This window comes from Epinephelus moara, chromosome 9 (assembly GCF_006386435.1).
Source record: "Epinephelus moara isolate mb chromosome 9, YSFRI_EMoa_1.0, whole genome shotgun sequence".
Lineage (NCBI taxonomy): Eukaryota > Metazoa > Chordata > Actinopteri > Perciformes > Serranidae > Epinephelus > Epinephelus moara.
In genome coordinates this window covers 29,537,016-29,556,504 of record NC_065514.1, presented here as the reverse complement: position 1 = coordinate 29,556,504, position 19,489 = coordinate 29,537,016, and the positions used below count along the sequence as shown (strand labels likewise).

Below are 19,489 nucleotides of genomic sequence, written 5' to 3'. Positions count from 1 at the left end.
GAAGCATCCATGTTTTCACAGACATGAAAGTAAACTGCAAATGCAACTTGACTGGTTTGTAGAGGTATACAACTATAAGGCAGTAATTCTACTTTCAATGTCTTTTCAAGATATTTTTATTTCTTCTAAATCGATGATAAATAACCGTGACCGGACAAATACGGATGCTGGCATGTCTGTGTAGTGTAAGGACATCTGCAACTCATTTTAAATGTATTGGAAAACGTCTCTGTCTGTATGTGTGTGTGTATGTATGTGTACGTGTGTGTGTGTATGTGAATGTGTGTGTGCACACTAGAGGACTGAGTCACGGCTAATGCCTGTCGTTGCCAGGCGACGGTGACATGTAGGTACATTGTTTTTATCACACTCGGCCACACATACAGACTGCCCACACAAAGATACTAGACTGAAGTCTGTGCAGCCAAGCTCTGCATAAGCTAATAGCACCCAAAGGATTCACAGTGTTGAGGAGTTGAGCCATTAGTGGTTTGTTCTTGGTGGGGAGGGGGGCGGATAAGACCCACTTCCTGGTGGACAGGAAATTCAACTTCCTGTCTTGATTAATGGGGGGACTGTTGAATCACACAGGGGGCACTGAGGGGCCTCCTGCACACAGAGCTCCCACATTTCACCTTGAATGTCAACCTCCTTTTTTTTTCTTTTACCAGAGAGTGCTTGAGAAAAAATCTTCTTTAGACTGTCTTGAAATCATGGAGATAAGATTCTGAACAGCTCATAGCAACTTGTCAGCACATATTGTGACAGTGCTTGTTTATTCCTCAAGCTCCCCCCTTCCCCTAGTATATGGGCGTATTTTGTTTGTGAATGCATGAGGGTCTGGATCCAGTAAAACTGGTGTTTCTCAACCTCAAGTCACCGGTCAGCAGTCATGTCAGGGCGAAAAATGTAAACAGAGAACAGACTCCTTTGAGCTGGTGGAATGCAGCGAGTGGCAGTGCGCTCTGCAGTCACTCACTAATGGGATGTTAGACTTGTTACAAACCAGGGAACGCCAAGCGCGGGAGGGCTGACTGGCCAACCACTTTGCAATGCATTACACTGATGAGAAGTGTGAGAGGGGGCGTAGGTAGTGAGAGGGGAGGCAGGTCAGGGAGGGAGGGAGGAGGGGAGGGGAGGAGAATAGAGAGAGGTGCTTTTTAAGATTTCATGTTCTCCTCCAGCCCCCACAGTTTGCAGATAAAGGTTGCTGTTGCCAAGGTGACTTGACAGAGAAAAGGAAAGTATCTGGCTGTGTTTCGCCTGTTCTTGTGCAGGAAGCTTAGAAGCCAGAGGCAAAGATAAGATGATTTCAGTCCCTCCTCCACAGAACAAAAGCTGTACGCATGATATACTGCCTTAAATACCTCAGGACACTTTGGCTGCTGTATTCACTCTAAAGCTGCCTAAATATGCGAAACATGCAGTAATGAGAAAGCACCCTATGCTGCGATGAAGCTGCTTTTCCTCTGAAAGACAAATGATCTCCATACTGAAGACAAAGATGCTTCACAGTCAAGAGGAAAAAACTCTTATGTTTATTAGCCATGAATTTCACATTGTGAAAAAAATCACATGTACAAAATAATGCCATAAAAATAGAAATTAAACTTTTACATGACAAAAAAACAAAAGAAACTGATGTGCATTGACAGTGTTTTCTGTCTAATTTACATCATTATGTGAAGCAAGACACTGCGCTCCAATCTGAGCCAGCTGGATTTCCACATAAAACAGGATAAGCGGAGGGCAAGAGTAGAAATGGGAAATGCCACTCAGCAATTAGGTGCAAATTGAAGGGGCATTCATTACTTGCTGTTGCCAGGGAAACTTGCATTCTGTGGGAAAGAAAGGCTCCTATCTGATTGGTGGGGCCAGAAGCTCTGTGTTCAGTGGTTGGAGGAGGTCAACATTATGGAGCCCCCAAGGGTCTCCATTGAAGTCCTCAAATAGCCAATAAAAGGATGAACTTTTGGGTGGCTTAAGGAACTGAGCAGGAATTTACAGAGCTGTTTACCAATTGATCCCCACATATCTGTTTCATGAATCCACAAAGAAGGACATTTGAAAAAATATATACATATTTCACCAAAACATTACCTCTTACATTGAAATTCAATGATACCATTAATATTCAATTGTAAAACGTCAATGTTCAGGTCACAGAGACAGACACACAGACAAAAACACTGATTAGAGTTACCAAGTATTTATTATGCAAGTGTTTAGCCTCGTTTCCACCAAGCAGTCCGCTTCAGTTGAGTTTGTTACACTTTAGAACGATCAGTTTTGCTTTTCAATGGTCAAAAGCACCGTTCAATTCCACCCCTTCTTATGTGACCCCTCTTTTGACGTACCAAACACACTGATCCAATACTAAAAGGTGGAGCTAGAAACACTGTCCAGCTGGCCACCAGCTTTGTTAGACGTTGATAATTGGTTGAATTTAGGTTGTGAAGTCAGGTGGCCAAAATTTAATATCAGCACGTCTATTGCCAATGTTAGTTTGACATAGAGTAGTGTGGACAGATGATATTTTGTTGTTTTTAAGTTGCGTTCTTTTGTAACCAAAATCCAGTGTCTTCAAAACATTTCATGCCAATGTCACCTTGACATAAAATAAGGACATTTAATTGTGAAGTATGGACAACAAAACCTAATGTCTGCAAATGTCATTACGTTAACGTGAGACATTTACATTATCGTCAACCCAATTTTCCGATGTCATATTGACACCTGGTGACATCAGAGGGTGCAGTCCATTGATTTAAGAGAATTGTCACTCTTGGTCTTCAATGCACAAACCTGCTGTCTTTAAATATCCAATCGACTGTGACTGTAAACACTCCAGCCTGTTATTTTTCTTTTTTAAAATGTTGGCATGCAACTCTATTCCATGGACAATCAGGAAGGTGCAGACTTTCCTCTGCATCGCCTGAGAAGAGGAAATACAGAGCTGGTTGGAACACTGACGCAGCTATTACTATTGTGTAACAGCCCCACCTACATTTAAGAGTAGTGTCTGCGGTGGAAACACTAAACAGACCTAGGATTTAGGTACATGTCTGCACAGTTTACATACTGGTTCTTAGGGTACTGTACCGAAAGTGTTTGGTGGAAACGCGGCTTTAAGACATTCTTTCTTTTTGGTCTTTAGGAACTTGCAATGTTTTTTTCTTCTATTTTTTGTGCATCATTGACACTATGGTGAAAAGCACTGCGGTGTCTGCCCTTATCAATGCACAGCTTACCGGATTCAACTCTCTCTCAACCTAATGGTGAAGAAGACTGTGAGTTTAAGCCCCAAAGAAGAGCCAAGTTAGCACATGTGACAGTCCTCCAGCTGTCTCAAGGACAGCTGCAAAGACTGTCGCATTCTTTAACCATGTCAGGGTTAGTTACTGGGTCACACACTGCACCATTTGTAGCAGCCTTATCTGTTTTGTAGTTTATATCTTCTTGTTTTGTTGGTACAGGTTGGGCCCCAATGGGACCATTTAAGACAAGTTTGGACCCTGGTTAGAGCTTAAATCTAACAGAAGTAAAAAATGAAAACCCCATTCAGTCTTCTTATTTGGGCAGTGACCCTGTGGCCTAAACTGCGTCACACCATCAGTAATGTGAGACATTCTCCCTCTCCCATCCACACTCTGTGTCTCTTTTCAAAGAAGTTCCTCCTGGGAAAGACTGAATTGTGCAAAATGCAGCCCAACTGAGATCAAATAAAACACAAACACCTGGCCATGCATGACATAACCCGAACATACATTCACATAAGAATGCAGGCAGAGAAGAAATAAATAGGATTAAACATATTAACATAACAGAGTAATCATTGTCATATAAATTAAGACTACATTGCAGCGAGTTTAAAAAGAAACAGATTAATTCTCAGTTTAGGTTAAGGTGACAAGATTTCTGGGACCACAGAGAAGAGTTCATGCCAGTTTTACTGAATCACTATGAGTGGACATGCTCTAGAAAGGGTTCAGCTATGACTCAGCAAGCGAACTGCCGCTTTCATCAGAACATCAGAAGCACAGACGGTCTTTTACAGCAATAAGTGTACAGCTGAATGTGACAGTGTTCTTTCTGAAGCGTTGAATCCAAACACTGAATACCACCCCTGTGTACAGTGGGTCAGTTAACCAGCGCTCAACGTATAGCTGCGAAACAGCAAACACGTAAGGTCGTGACCCCGAGGCACCTTGACCCCCGTCGTGCATGCACAGATCCCCTCCGTCCTCCTCAACCTCAGCTGGTGTTGGTCGTCAACACCTGGTGGCTTGCAGTGACAGCAAACTGCTTCATAAGAGGAACACTCGGGAGGTTTGTTTGTGTCAGAGCTGTTAGAAGCATGTCTTTGAAAGAAGAAGAAAAAACATACAAGGGGCCAAACAAAAGAGCTTATTAGAGAAGAGAAGGGGGAGATTTGCTCCTTCATTGTGGCTTTTATAAATCAGTTATATTCAGTCGAACTGTTCTTTAGCACACCAATCATTGCATTCTCCCTCCCTCAGTCTAAATAGAACATCCATCATGCTATACAGTGCAGCCTTGATGAAAAGAGCATTTTTTTCTTCTTTTTTTATCATAGAGAAAAACATCAATACAGATCCTCACAAGCCTGTCAAGACTAAATGGGGGAAAATACAGGTTGTGTGATATGTTTGCAGTCCTCTTATGGCAGCATGAAAGCACGAGCCTGATATGACTGATGTACACAAGGTTGGAAGTTTGTGCCTCACATAACAAGCAGCAGTTTGTTTGGTTTGTTTGCGTGAACTACCGCACCGCACGCCTCAGCTTCTGTCTCGGAAACCAGAGATGCCGTCATTCCAGTAAAGTGTCCAGCTTTGTCCAGTTTCTGCTTTCTGCATCTTTGCAACATCAAGATGAATGCGGGTGTCTGTACATCACTGCTCAGTGTCTCTTTTAGAGGAAGATAATGTGTGCTTGTTCACAGTTGGAGTCCAGTAGATGATGCAAAATAGGGAAATCTGAGGGAGACAAAAGAATAACTCGTTAAACGGGTATATAAGATGCCTGAGAGCAAACAATGCTAAACAGTTTAAAGGTGACTTTTTAATTATTCAAAGTACAAAGTAGGCCCGAAAACAGATAATTATGCATATCTAGGAAAACAAGGCTCAGGCATAAAGATCGTGGATAACCTCACAACCCTCTTGAAGTTTTAGTTCCTGCTTGCTTACTTTTCATTGTAAAAGTATTGCCCTTGTATCCACTCTGTATCTCCTGCTAGACTAATACATTTGTTGAATCCACCTACTCTGTTTCCTCAGCGCAGTCCTTCGCCAAACTTCTTATCGCGCCCTCAGCCCACTACACTTTGCACATCTGAATGTGTTTTACTCTCAGAATTTCACCCTGACCTTTCCGTTTTTAAAGCTGAATATGTACTTATCGGTACGGCATGGAGTCCTACAAGCTTGGCAGCCCTCTATAGGTCCAATGTGAAAGTATTATCATCAGCTTTCTCTGTTTGGACGTGGGTCCTTTCCCTTGCTGTTGCTGCCAGAGGACGTACTTGTGATGAGTGAGTAAGTAAACCTTGAAGAGCACTTTCCACCCAGTAGCAGTTTAGGTAGGATATAAATGTTTTGTTGCTGTTGAAGCCTAGATCTGCCTTGAGTTTACAATGATCATCACTTATAACTTTACCTGAAATCCAGAAACCTGGCTAAGCACTGGATTCCAGTTACTATAATGTTAGCATTTACCTAAATGCATGTATTAATTTATTTGTCACTCTCTCTCTCACACACTTACACTTTGCAAACATTACAGAAAATGTTTTTAGGGAACAGTTTGGCATTTTGGGAAATGCGATAATTCGATTCTAGCCGAGATTTAGATGAAAAGATTGATACCACTCTCATGTTCGTACCTTAAATATGAAGCGACAGCCAGCAGTCGGATAACTTAGCATAAAGACGGGAAATAAGCATGTTTCTTTAAAGAGAACTGGATGCAATGTGGAGGCAAGTCTACGTTCATTCCTATGAAAGTTGCTCAGTGGTGCATGAAGCATAAAAAGGTCCACTTCCTGGATGTAAAACTACCAAGATCTTCCGCATCATTGGGCCCAAACTTTGCCAGCCGAGCAGGTAACCTCTGCCGGTCAAGGTGGCTACTTCCAGTTTAGCGCTCCGTTAACTTGAATGTGGGTAAAATTATTTAAATGTGCAGCTCTGCTAGACTTTCCAAGTGTTACCTGACCAAACTGATTAAATCCCGATAGTGAAAGAAGTAATTTTGGACTGTAGTGACACACAAAAAAAACGTTTCTTTCTCAGTGTACGTCTATGAGAAAACGATTTTTTGGGCCAAATGGCATCATAAGATGGACCTGAACATTGGGGTTGAAAAATAAAGCCAACCCTCAAGTGCCAAAAACTGCAGTCCTTGAATGGCCACTTGAGGCTGGCTCCAAAAGCCAGTCAATCCCCATCGACCCTCATGTTAAAATGGTACAAAAAACTGTTTTGATCTCTATAGCTAATTTCTCCATTCATTACGCATAATTTAAGACGTGGCTGCTTTGAGTGACAGGCTGCGAGACATCCTCTTGTGTTCTCAATCCGATCCACCCCTCCCTCCACCAAATATGGTCATTTCTGGCTCCAAAAAGACCAAGATAGTGACATCCTAAATGCAGAACTCAAGTCTTCAAAACGGGAGTCCACAAACCAGTGGTGATGTCATGGTAGCTACGTCCATTATTTTAATGATTTTATGGCGGGGGGTAACTGGATGTTGGCTGCAGGTTCATATTTAGCTGATGTCAGAGTTGTATTGATCTTCTCAGCAAGAAAGCAAATAATCAAATTTACCAAAATGTCAAATTAACCCCATAACACTGAGCACATGTCATATACTATGCTTTATTCTTTTAACTGGAAACCATTTACACTGCCATGGGAACTGGAAACCAAATGAAGCTGATCAGGTTACTTCACACAAAAGTGTATGTAATGACTGACTCATTTGTTGTGATGCCACATTTAGTCACATTCCCGGATTATCTGCAAAACATACTTTACGTGGTCATGCTGTATTGATATGGGGATATTACACACATACTTGTAATTGTTATATTGTTATACAGCTTAACAGTTACATTTCCTTGATGGCCTCGATGGTGCATCTCAGTTCAATTTCTTAGACCATTCTAGCTGAGTAAAGTACAACAATGAATGTCTGTATTTGATTTATGTTACTTTTTTGTGTGTAAGAACCTTGTAAATATCTAAAATCACCAAAAGTCATCCTGAAAATATGGCTACATTTTCAGCATAAAGGAAGTCAGTCAAAACTACTGCAATATTTGATTTTGTCAGTACCATTCATCTCTACTAAAAGCATTCCAAGGGAAAAAAATCTAAAAAGAAGGAACCTCAGACAAGTCAGAATTGTTCCCTTGGGAAAAACTGAGAGAGAACTTCTTCTTTCTCTCACAGCTACAATCTCCTTCTGTGAGGTCTAACATACTTCCTTCCCTTTCATTCCTAAACAGTCAGCCTTCTTTTCCATTCCTCCACATTTCGTCTTTTCACCGTGTTCAGTGAGTAGACTGTCAGTTGCCATGACAGGCAGGCGCACCAAAAAACAAATTCTGTATTAAATTAGTGGCAGGATTATATCCTTCACTGAGCACTGTGTTGCATTGGCTTAGAGATAGTTCAAACCTTCAGTCTAGTCCTTCCTTTTCAGAGATGAGTCACTGAAAAGAAAGTGAATAATAAGTCTTAACAAATATTTCATCCTGCTGAGAGGACGAACATCACAGTACCACAGCAGTGAAGCTGCTCTGAGCTGCTTCCTGGCATTATCAAATGGGAAACTGTGCTCTGCTGGACAGCTGGGGAGTCACTCTACTTCTCTCCTTGGCTTTCTCAAGAGCTGAGGGCCCACAGCCATTTCAATAAATACAGCAAAATGAAAAGGACTGCCTGCATGGGTATGTGTGGGGGCATCAGTATAGGGTGTAGCAATTGTGTGATGTGATGTGATGGTGAGCCTGCAGCGGGCAGAAAGATCAGCTTTGCCAGCTGACTACCCATGCTCCACATACGTCTGGCCCGTTTATCGTCAGAGCAGGAGAGCAGGGTTAGAATGAGGTAAAGAAGATATAGATGAAAGCAGAGGCCGAGTTCAACAGGAAGTTTTCAGAGCAAGACCATCACTATCAAGAATGATGTGTGTCTGACTGCATGGAGGGGTAGGGGGGTTGGTGCGGGTGGGAATCCTCTCTAGCCCTACAACTCTCCCTCCTCACTTCCCCTGCTGCCACTTCTCTCAGCCACCTCCACTTGTGACTCGTGATGAATGGTTTCCGACACTGCGTGAGTCGCTGGCTGCCTTCCCTCTCACCCTGCATAAAGACCATAACCTCGTCAAAGGAAGGCGACTAAGAGTGGATTAGCCTCGCCGGGGTGTTGTAGCCTGCTGGTGTGTGGCTTGTCTAATTGGCAAACCCCCTTTTGCCTCTTAGAGGGATTTCCCCCACAGGAGCAATAAAAGTATCCTATTCTCTTTCAATTACCCTCTCTGTCCTTCGGCCCATCCCCACAGCCACATAACTCACTTAACTAACACACACAAGCCCCTATCACCCCCCCCCCCCCAACCACCACCACCACCAATACCACCCTACCCTCCCTCCTCTGTTCTTCTGAGAAGACTCTACTTATCCTGCCAGTATTTGTCTTACTCTGAAAATCTGAAAGTCTGAGACTCCACAAATACGTATCAGAACCAGATCAATACTTTGTATCACAGATTGTCAGTATGGTCATAAAGTATGTTGACAGATTTGCAAATATAAATTGCAGTACATTATGTTTTATCGGTTGCATTTTCTATATTTCTTAACCTCTTTATCTCTGTATCTTTGCCAGATTTTGAAGCATCACTGCCAAAATGATTTTATGTGANTGTGTGTGTGTGTGTGTGTGTGTGTGTGTGTGTGTGTGTGTTAAACTTGTCAAAAATACTCAAATACCCGATATGGCATTTCTCTCTTTCAGTGTTGTCAGGCTCACTATCAATCTTAATGCATTCTTTTTCCTTGTCAAAATCTGTTGCCTACATTACCCACAGTGCAACCTGACCACCAACAGTTTGGTCAGGCATTTGAACATGTTATGCTAGTGTCAACTATTTTGGCCTTGAGCTGTGCACCTCAAGCAGAGATCAGGAGCAGGTTACAGAGGGAGATTTTTTTCATTTTCAAACATCGCTGCAATGATTAGTCGATCAAAAGGAAGTTGAATGCAACTATTTTAATATTTGATTAATTGTTTCAGTCATTTTTTAAGCAAACATAAGCTGGTTCCTGCTTCTTAAATGTAAGAATTTGCTGCTTTTCTTTCTCATTTATGATAGTAAATGAAGAGTCTTTGGGATTTGGACTGTTTGTGGACAAAAGAAGCAAACTGAAGAAGTCACTATGGGTTCTGGGAAATTATGATGAGCATATTTGACAATTTTTTTTGACATTTCATAGACTACACAATTAATTAACTGAAAAAAATAAGCAGATTAATCTGATTAAAAAATAAATTGGTCGCAGCCTTATTTTCAAACTTGTAGTCTTAATTCCCAACTTTGTACAACTTCTTCCACATATGCAGTAGACCTGAAAACAGACTTCGATGTGAGTTCCCCTTATAAAGAGACATGAGAGGTCAAACCTACCTCATGGAAAGGGTGTAGGTAGAAGGTTTGGGGCTCAAGCAGGCAAATGTTTCCAGGTGCTGACGAAAGCAGTAGGAATGAGCGAGTATGGCACAGTAGTGATGCTGTTCCAAGCATCCAGTGTGGGGTCATAGCAGTCAAGAGTTTTACACCGCTGCGTGCCAAAGTACCCGCCAACCACATACAGTTTGTTCCCCGACGCCACAGCCTGGCAGCTCATTCGCTTGGCCGTCACATCCCCCACTTTAGTCCACTGGTAGCTCTCGCTGCTGAACTTATAAGCTGAGCATGCTGAGAACTCTGTATCCCCGCCCATGACAAAGATCTGGTTTCCCAGCACGGCAGCGGCTGTGTAGCGCCACGGCTGCGGGCAGGATGCGGGCACAGACCATCGGTTCTCCTGCGGATCATAGCACTGCACCTTCGGCAGCTTGTCGTGGGTCACACTGGTTCCTCCAAATGCAAAGAGCTTGAGCTTGACGCTGACCACTGCTGCATTGCTCACACCCTCTCTCAAAGGAGCCACCATGGTCCACTTGTTTGCCACTGGGTCAAACTGCTCCACCTGTTTGAGTGATACAGACGGAGAGGCTGGGAGGCAGCCAGTTGCTGCTGTGTGACCTCCTACCACATAGAGGCAGTGTTTCAGCTCCGCAGAGCCATGGCCAAACCTGGCAATAAGCATGGGTGCCGCCTTCGACCATTCCTCGTGGACGGTGTCATAGACCCACACATCTTTGGACACACCATTCTCTGAGCCTCTCCCACCAGTGATGTACACCTTACAGCCGATAGCGCAGGCGCTGAACTCCTTCCTGGGGCTGGGAATGTCGGCCTTGGGGATGATCTCTTTGGCTTTCTGGTCCACCAGGTACAACTTGTCACACATGAACGTCTGCCCTCCCAGCAGAAAGAGGGCATGGCTGGTCTTTCTTGGCCGAGCACATGGGCTGTTAACGACGCCATCATTCTGCAGGATCTTCAGCTTACAACGGATAGCTTCATCCACCAGTTCCTTGCTCTTGGGTTGGGCGTTGATCAGCTCTTCGGTAGAAACGTTCTCCATGAGAAAGATGGCAGGCAGCAGGGCCAGACGGACCGTTCTCAGGAGCTCTGGAAGGTGGCAGTGCCTCTTTTCCAGGTCATAGTTGATCCAGTTAAGGGCAGCTTCATAAACCAGTCTCTCATCTTCTGTCTCTAGCTCCTCATGTGACAAAAGCTGCACCACCATATCTTTGGGCAGTTGGAGGAAGTCCTCTGTCTTGCAAATAGCTGGAAAGTTGCTGAGGCACATACCCCAGGAGAGCTCTGACAGCTTAGTGCACTGGTGAGCGTCAGACAGCAACAGCATGCCAAGGCAGTTAGATGGGTGAAGGTTTCTCTCCAGGAATTCAGCACAGGCATCCCGGATGTCCTGAAACTCCAGCATGTCCCCAGCCTCCAAAAGCGACTCTGCGTTCTCCTCGTTGATGACTACACGTGACGAGTACGCGTAATCCAGCAGGAGCTCTAAAACCTCGGGGTGGATGGAGTCACGGAAGTCAACCTCGCTAGCCTGGCTCTCCCTCAGTCCACCACTGAACATGGCCTCAAAGTAACGGCTGCAGGCAGCCAGCACGGCACGATGGCAGGGGAAGGAGCGGCTACCGGCATGAAGCAGGACATCTGTGAAAAGCCGTTGCTGTCGCAGTGAGTTGAGGTGCATTAGGACGCTGTCAGCATAGGAGGACTTGTGGAACAGGTAGATGTTCATTGAGCCAGTGCTGGCTCGTGATTTCCGGTTCTCATGGACGCACACGGACATTTTCATTGAATCCTGAAAAAGAAAAGACAAGAAGAGTCTCTTTTTAATGCATTTCAAATTGAAAGTCCATCATTATACAATGTTTCGTAGAGGAAACAGTCGGTGAGTCACAGTGCAGGTGGATTTTTGTTCATGCATTTTTGTCTTCTAATTTGCATCTATGAGTGATTCATGGTGTATTTCAGTCCATAAATTCATAATCATCTACAACATTTTTCTGCTTGAAGTTCCTAACATCATAAAGCTGAGACAGCCATCAAAAGAGGCATTCTCACTGTGACTCAAAGTGAACAGCCCAATCCCCCCCCTCAACATCAACTAAAGAATTTCAAATAGTTTTGAAATTCAATAAAAGGGTGCCTTTCATGTGCCAGTAAAACAACAAGAGAAAGGTCCTCTATTAAAAAATGACTCAATTATATCTGCTAGTTAGAGAACATTTTGTGAGAAGACCCAAGAATTAAGCATCATAGTAATGAGCTTCCTGTAAAGAGGAGGCAGGCTTCCAGCCTGTTGCTGTCAAGACAGTATAAGGAAAGAAATTAGATCATTACTGTTACAAGATTTTATCTTCTATCATTTAATACATCTAAATTAAATGAAGACAAAGTAATATGGTGTGCCTGAGTTTGCTTTTTAAAAGGACAGTTAACCCCAAAATCAAAAATACATATTTTTCCTTGTTCCTGTAGTGCTATTTATCAGTCTAGATTGTTTTGGTGTGAGTTGCTGAGTGTTGGAGATAATGGCCGTAGAGATGTCTGCCTTCTCTCCAGTATAATGAAACTAGATGACACTTGGCTTGTGGTGCTCAAAGCGCCAAAAAATACATTTGAAAAATCCAACAGCAATGTCTCTTTCCAGAAATCATGACCTGGTTAGTCAAGATAATCCACAGATCTTGTTGTGAGCAGTTTCACATAGGAACCCCCCAAACCGTATCCCTGCATAGAAGGAAGCGTGTATCTACGCATTGACAAGAGGCTTGTGCTTGTGATAGTGCAAGATTTTCATGGCATCCTTCGTGGCTGATCTGTAACGTTGGCTAGCTCAATGGTGCTAAGTGAGCCAGCAATAGATGTATGCTTCCTTTTGCACTGTAATACAATTGGCGGGTATAGTTCAGTGGAAAGAAAATAGTTCCTACATGAAACTGCTCACAACAAGGTCTATGGATTATCTTGAGGAACCAGGTCATGATTTCTGGAAAGAGACATTGCTGTTATAATGTATTTTTTGGCACTTTGAGCAAGTGCCATCTAGTGTCATTAACCTGGAGAGAAGGCAGACGTCTCTATAGGTGATATCTTCACATTCGGCAACTCACATCAGAACAATCTACATTGATATGTAGCACAACAGGAAAGAGGGGTGAATTGTCCCTTTAAATTGCATTCTCAGCCCTGACTACTGAATAGACTATCACTGTGATATTTTGCAGCTCTTGCATCCATAATACGATGAATGATGTGCATTTTTTAGTGAGACTGCAGTCCTTCCCAAGAGATAGAGAGACATTAAGCAAGAGATCCAGTGATTACAAGTTGCAAAACAGCATACGCCTGGGAGTTATGAAGGTCAAGTAGATAACAATTGTCTTCTCACAGAGACCACGAGGCTTTTCTACTTTCAACCCCTAGCAGCACTAATCCCCCTCTTTTAAAGATACCATGATTTACAAGTAAGAGTCCCTTTGCAGGGCTCTTAAAGAAAAGAGGAAAGAAAGAGACAGCAGGACTCTATTTAAGCCTCTGAGAAATGCACAGAATTTACTCCACACCCCTCCAGAAAGTCCCGGCTCCCATCTTCACTGTCCTTGCCCTGTCCTCGCTCAGAGCTCACATTCATTCCACCCAATTTCTCGATGTGTCAAGTGCCTCCCGCACTCTGTTTCCAGAGGTACTGAGACCCTGTCGGACCTAGTAAATCCACAGCTGTCAGAGTCTTTGACCAGACATTTTAGATTGGTCTCTCTAAATAATTTAAGGAGTGACAGAAGACTGCTTTTAAGAGTAAACCTTGAGACCAATTTTATTTAATTAAACTAATTATAGCTAAAATCTGTCTTTTGAGTATAAAAACATGAATGAATGGGTTGTAGCACGTTTGTAGTTTCTCTCACTGACAGCAAACAGCTGTGTATTTGTCTATATTTTTTGCGGGGAGGAACTTTGAGCATTTTGATACTTTTTTCTTTTCCAACATGAAAACTTGGCACAGTTGTAATCCATTGTAACTGACTGGAGTCTAGCTGACCACAGCAGCCATTGTTTCTCTGTCAGTAAGAATATGTTTTACAAATCTGCAGGTGGTGCATGTTTGATTCTCAAAAGAAAGATTTTGGTAAATTACCACTTCAAGACTTGAAGAGTTCAAAAGTTCCCCAGTGTCAAAAATGATTCCTCTACAACCCGGCTGCTGAGACAAGATGACAGTTTCCATTTTCCTTAAGTTGCATTATCTGCAGTTTCATGAATAGACAATCAGGTGTGAACCCAGCTTATACAAATGAAAGTCCAATGTGGCTTTCTGATGAACTGTGTCACTCAGGCCTCAGGCTTCGACAGAACAGTATTGCTTCTTGTTAAAAGTTCCCGAGACATGATTGAATTCCAGTTAAACTAACTCCCCAAACCAGCTGCTACCCAGACAACCAGGTTGGCTGTTTTGGTGCAGCTGTCAATGGGGAAAAAAACAACCTGTGTGAGCATAAGGTATTTAAACGACTTGCACTGCATTCCAAGCTAAGCCTTCAAAACAGGAAACTGAAACCAGATGAGAAAGCTTGCAAGGATGGGAGATAACCTACTGTCATGCTATGTGATCCACATTGAGTGGAAAATACTTATGCGACTGCTTCATAAACAAACTGTGTTAATTTGTTTTCAGGTACTTTTTGTTTCATGTTTTTAGCCATGTTAGCAACATGGATTGTTTGGAATTTAGTCCAGGAATTCATGGTGCCCAGAGGATGACGCGTGATTCCTGGACTTTTTGTCTGGTGCCATCATGAGGTTACTGTTTGGGGGTTTGAATGAAGTATCTCAACAACTATTGTATGGATTGCCATTAAATTTAGACATTCATGTCCTCCTCAGGATAAATTATCACTTTGGTGATCCTCTAAATTTTCATATAGCACCATCATCAGGTCAAATACTTTGCTTTGTGACCAGATACTTGCTAAATTAATGAAATTCCCATCACCTTTTGCTGTAGGCCCACTTTGTGTTTAGCACTAATTAGCTAATCCGCTAACATGCTAAACTAAGATGATAAACATAGCTTAACATAAGAACATTTGCTGTGCCTGCTGTGCCTAAGTACAGCCTCACAGAGCTGCTAGCATGACTTGTTGTCCTATTCTCAATGACATACCGTAGATAAATCTGCTAAAATAATGAAACTAAAACACTCATATCAATGTGACATACCTGAAAGAACCAAAAGAATAAGCAGTCACTGGTTTAAACAACAGTAGTTTCTCACAGTTTTCAGGTACACTCTAGTCTTATTAAGGAAGTATTCTCATATATTATATATGAAATATATAATATTCCGTCTAACAAAAATTAAAGTAATGTCTGTATGTATGTATGTCCTTTGAGTTTCTCAACAACTGTTTATCCGATTGGCTTCTCCTATGGTGGGTGAATTGCTGAGGAACTAAAGAAGCACAGTGTCAAGTGCTAGCTCCTGAGATCGAGGGGACATATTTATCAGTAGTGTATTCTGTACACTCTTCGTAGTGTATTGAGAGGGGACCCTTATTAACTGTTACAAGGCTGAACAGCATGTTGGGCACAGCTCGCTCTCTTTTGCTTGCTACAGCACATTCAACAACAGATGAAGAAAGAGACTGGAGATGTTACACTGCAGCAAAGCTAAACATTTCAAGCATCAGCAATGTTACTTTCCAATTGCAAGCTTTATATTCTTGAAATAGCCTGGTCCCAGATAGCTTGCTGTTAGCAAATGACGCGTATACTTTAGCATTGCTACGGAACACGGCCATGTCATGGCGGATGTATTGCTCAGGACTCAAGAAGTGGAGTGTTAAGTGTGAACTTGAGATGAGCACTTCTTAAGCAAGCTGATCTGGAGGCCAAGCAATCGGCTCTTTCCGAACAGACACATTTTTAGCGGGTACTGCTCCAGTAATAATAATAGAAGGAAGACTATTATTTATCACAACTTGATTACATAGAAAACCAACCACAACCTTGGATCGACAGGATTTATTGCACTGACAAAACTGGCAACCCGTCATCTTGTGGCCTCTGGCTCAGCTATAATGAGAATATCTTTGCCTGCTCTTTTACCTGCACGTCACCTCCCACACACACACACACACACACACACACACACACACACACACACACACACACACAGTGCTGATACTGCACCTCATGTTTTCTAATTGGACGTTGTAAGTGGCTTGATATGAATAAGTGGCTCTAATAAATCAGGCACTAAATTGCAGAGGTTTTGCAGATACTTATAATTAGCTTGTTAATATATATAATCTTCAGTAGTCCAGGTCTGAGGCACAGTAGCTGACAGGCAGATAAACACTTCAGTTAATTCGACCGGGACTCAGTAAACAGTTGATAACAAACCAATAGTTGTTTTTATTTTAGATAACACAGTGTGATAATTTGAGTAGGGATAGTGAAAATGCAATGGCTAAAATTAAAAAAAATAATAAAATGTAAAAACAATTTTACATCACTGAAGGTGTTTTGCTTGCGTAATCCAAATTTTGCATTTAATCAAACAGTAAACAAAGTTGTCCTTAGATGAATGACCTCACTCATACATACAGCGTATGCAGGAGAGCTGAACAAAGGGAAGTGCAGTAAACCGGATACTTATACTGTTTGCATATTTAAGGATAAAGCCTGGATTACCGACTGAACCTGCAGGTCCTGAAAACCACATGTTCATATATTTGTAATTTAAATGGAAATTTATTACAAGTTTGCTTGCCTCCACCATCTCTTCAGTAAGGATGTTTTATTTCTGTGTGGTAAACCTACTGAATCAAATAACAGCTTGGATGGTTTCAGAGTTTAAAATGATAGCTCTTGTAGATTTTGTATTCCAGTTCACCTTGATTATAATAACCACTTTAGACTATTGGCTGTGTGTAATGTAAAAATGTTTTGTGCAAACTACCACAGATCCCTCTGGACATTAATCCAACACATGTAAACACAGATTATTGGGGAAAGATTACTGCAACCCATATAACTTTAATCTTGGTTGTTCACAGTAAACATGGTTACAGTGTGTGTAAAAAGATCCTGAGGGGAGCAAGTTGCTGTAAAATTCCTGACGACTGTCTGAAGCTTATTTTGCTAAAACAATGAATCAATCAGTCGATTGTCAGAAAATAAGTCAGTAATTTGATCATTGGATAACTGTCCTATTGATTTTATTCAACATTCACTGATTCCATCTTTTTAAACTTGAGGCTTTGCAGCTTATACTGGTCTGTGAATGTAGACTGAATAAAATCAAGCACGTTTTTGTCAACCATCAAGGAAAACTTAAAAACTTTTGACAACTATGAACCAGCTGGTTGTCACCGACTGTCAGTCTTATTTCTGCTCTAAATGAGAACAAACAAATGGTTTATGATCTTGCCTAAGGAAAGGTAATAAACATTTGGCTGCCTCCCCTGATTTACAGCGGATTTTTGAGTATCTGTTTTCTGATGCAGCAAGTAACTGACAATTTGTTATGTGTACCTAAAGCTACAGTTGGTAACTTTCATAAAAACATTTGAAACTGTCACTATATTCACACAGCACTAAATGGCACGGATAACCTGTAAAAAAAAAAAAAAAAAAAAAAGTAAAAAAAGTAAATTATTTCTTTGCTGACTCTTAATGCCTTGCAGAGCTTCTAATGGCCTTACTGCATGTTAAAAAAAACAACCAATCCTCAGCTCTGAGTGGTTGTTTTGCTAGATTCTACCAAATGCCATTAGAGGAGGAGAAGCACATTTTCCCATTTTCTGTCTCAATCTGTTTATATGTGTCACAAGTTATTTTCATAAAAGTTACCAACTGTATAGCATCAGTAAGCCTGTGTGTTTACTTTGACTTCCACTGGAGATCATTAGGTTTCATGGTGAGGAGTTTGTTACATGACTGTTTATTTAACACAATGAAAGGTTATTTGAATATTCATCGTGAGTACAACTTCACTAAATCCATCAAATAAAAACAGGCAATTGACCAACTGCAGCTGAAACATTAATCAATGAATTGATAGACTAGAATTGTTTTATTGGTTTTCTTAACAAGATAATTCCTCATTCCAGCTTTTAGACTGTTGGTCAGACATAAGCAGTCTGAAGACGTCAGTGTGTGCTGTGGGAAGTTGTCATGAGCCAATTAATAAAAAACAAATAAATAAATAAATCACCCGATTAAGTGTTAATTGTTAATTAAATGTAGTTGCAGCCCTGAAACCAATTACTAATTAATAATAATAACTATTATCATTATTATTGTTATTTACAATCAGTGCTGATGGTAATGTAACTTGTCCTTGGTCTCGCAGCCTGTTTTCTGTGCACTCACACCAGCGTGCCCTGAGAGGATGAAAATATGCCAGCAGTGTGAGAGTGAGCGCTTGGCTGGACGGCTGTGAGAGTTGTCATCCTCATCCCCTCCACAGAAAACAGATCCACAGGCACATGAACAGGAAAGCACATACATGCCACACTCACAACGCGCACACTGAAAAAGGCATGCACACGCCGCCTCTGGACTCCATATCTGAGGCCTGGCTGGCTGCTGGTCTGTTTAAAATCATTGCCAGGTGTTCACAGTCAACCATAGACTCAGGAAGAGGGATTGGTGGGAGAGACTTCAAAAGTAAACACCAGGCTTATATGAGCCAGTTCTGTACATCTGCCACTTGGAAAGAAACAAGATGCAAAACAAGAGGACACAGCAGCAGATACTGCTCTGCATGTGTGCATCAATCTTGATCTCACCCCAGCTGTCCACACAAATACAAACACACAACAAACCAAAAGCTCTGCCACTTAGAAAATAGTTCTCATCACCAAGAAGAGTGTGTCACACCTGATGTCGCCTTTTAAACATGTAAAACATCTCGAGCATGCATGAGAATGCAGGGACAGGATGCCGAGGAGAGCACAAAGGACTGAGAGGAGATCTCATTAAAATAAAGAAATAGTGCAATCAGTATGCTGGGTAAATAATAGTCACACAATACTGACATAATCAACAACATTATATCTATTAGTCTGTTTTCTGTTGCGCTTTTGTCAGCCACAGCGCCGGAGTTTCCTATCATCAGGTGATCAAAGAGACTCGCTGTTACAATCTAACAATCTGTTGATAAGCCATACTGCTAAATGTGATGTAAGGATGTGATTTATTATTAGATTTACCTCTTTGGGTGAAAGCAGGAGTTCAATTGTGTCCGCAGTATCCCTCGAACATGCCACTTCTGAAAGAGCCACGATGCAAGCCTTGCGCTCGGGGAGTGTAACAACTCCTTGGTTATTCCCGAAATTCTGGCGGATATTCGGTCAGGATGAGGCTGTTTCCCTCGGATAAAACACTACACTGATTTGCCTGCAAATTCCGGAAATTATCTATGTAAAGGCGACGCATAAAATCAACGGGCTTTAACGTAAAGGATAAGATGTTTGGAGGCGTTCCTCCGACGCTGCTGCTCTGTTCCTTTGTGACGGTCCTCCTCCTGCGCTCCCAGTCCTCTCTGGCTGAAATCAATGGGTGTGTTTACACTGAGAGAGAGGGGGAGGACCGCCACTGCGCGCAGGAAATGGAGAGAAAGACAGAGAGAATGCACGGACAGTTGGTCTCCCAAGGCAGGAGTTTCCTCCCTACACACACAAACACTTCACAATTTGATTTAGATCCTTATGGTTGAAGTACTTCCGTGAGCTTCTCCATT

The 19,489-nt window shown here is 42.1% G+C and overlaps 1 protein-coding gene across 1 annotated transcript; it reads right to left on the bottom strand.

The window, feature by feature from the left end:
• Positions 1 to 1,522: 1,522 nt before the first annotated feature.
• enc1 (ectodermal-neural cortex 1) lies at positions 1,523 to 19,287 on the bottom strand. The gene is made up of 3 exons (XM_050053326.1): positions 18,960 to 19,287; positions 9,721 to 11,536; positions 1,523 to 5,000 (listed from the first exon to the last, which is right to left on the bottom strand). The coding sequence occupies exon 2, from the start codon at positions 11,528 to 11,530 to the stop codon at positions 9,755 to 9,757; it is 1,776 nt and encodes a 591-aa protein (XP_049909283.1). The 5' UTR covers positions 11,531 to 11,536; positions 18,960 to 19,287; the 3' UTR covers positions 1,523 to 5,000; positions 9,721 to 9,754.
• Between the last annotated feature and the right edge of the window lie 202 nt (positions 19,288 to 19,489).

What these genes read in the sequence shown, in the direction of transcription:
- enc1 (XM_050053326.1), bottom strand. Translation starts at nt 11,530, where the DNA reads ATGAAAATGTCCGTGTGCGTCCATGAGAACCGGAAATCACGAGCCAGC.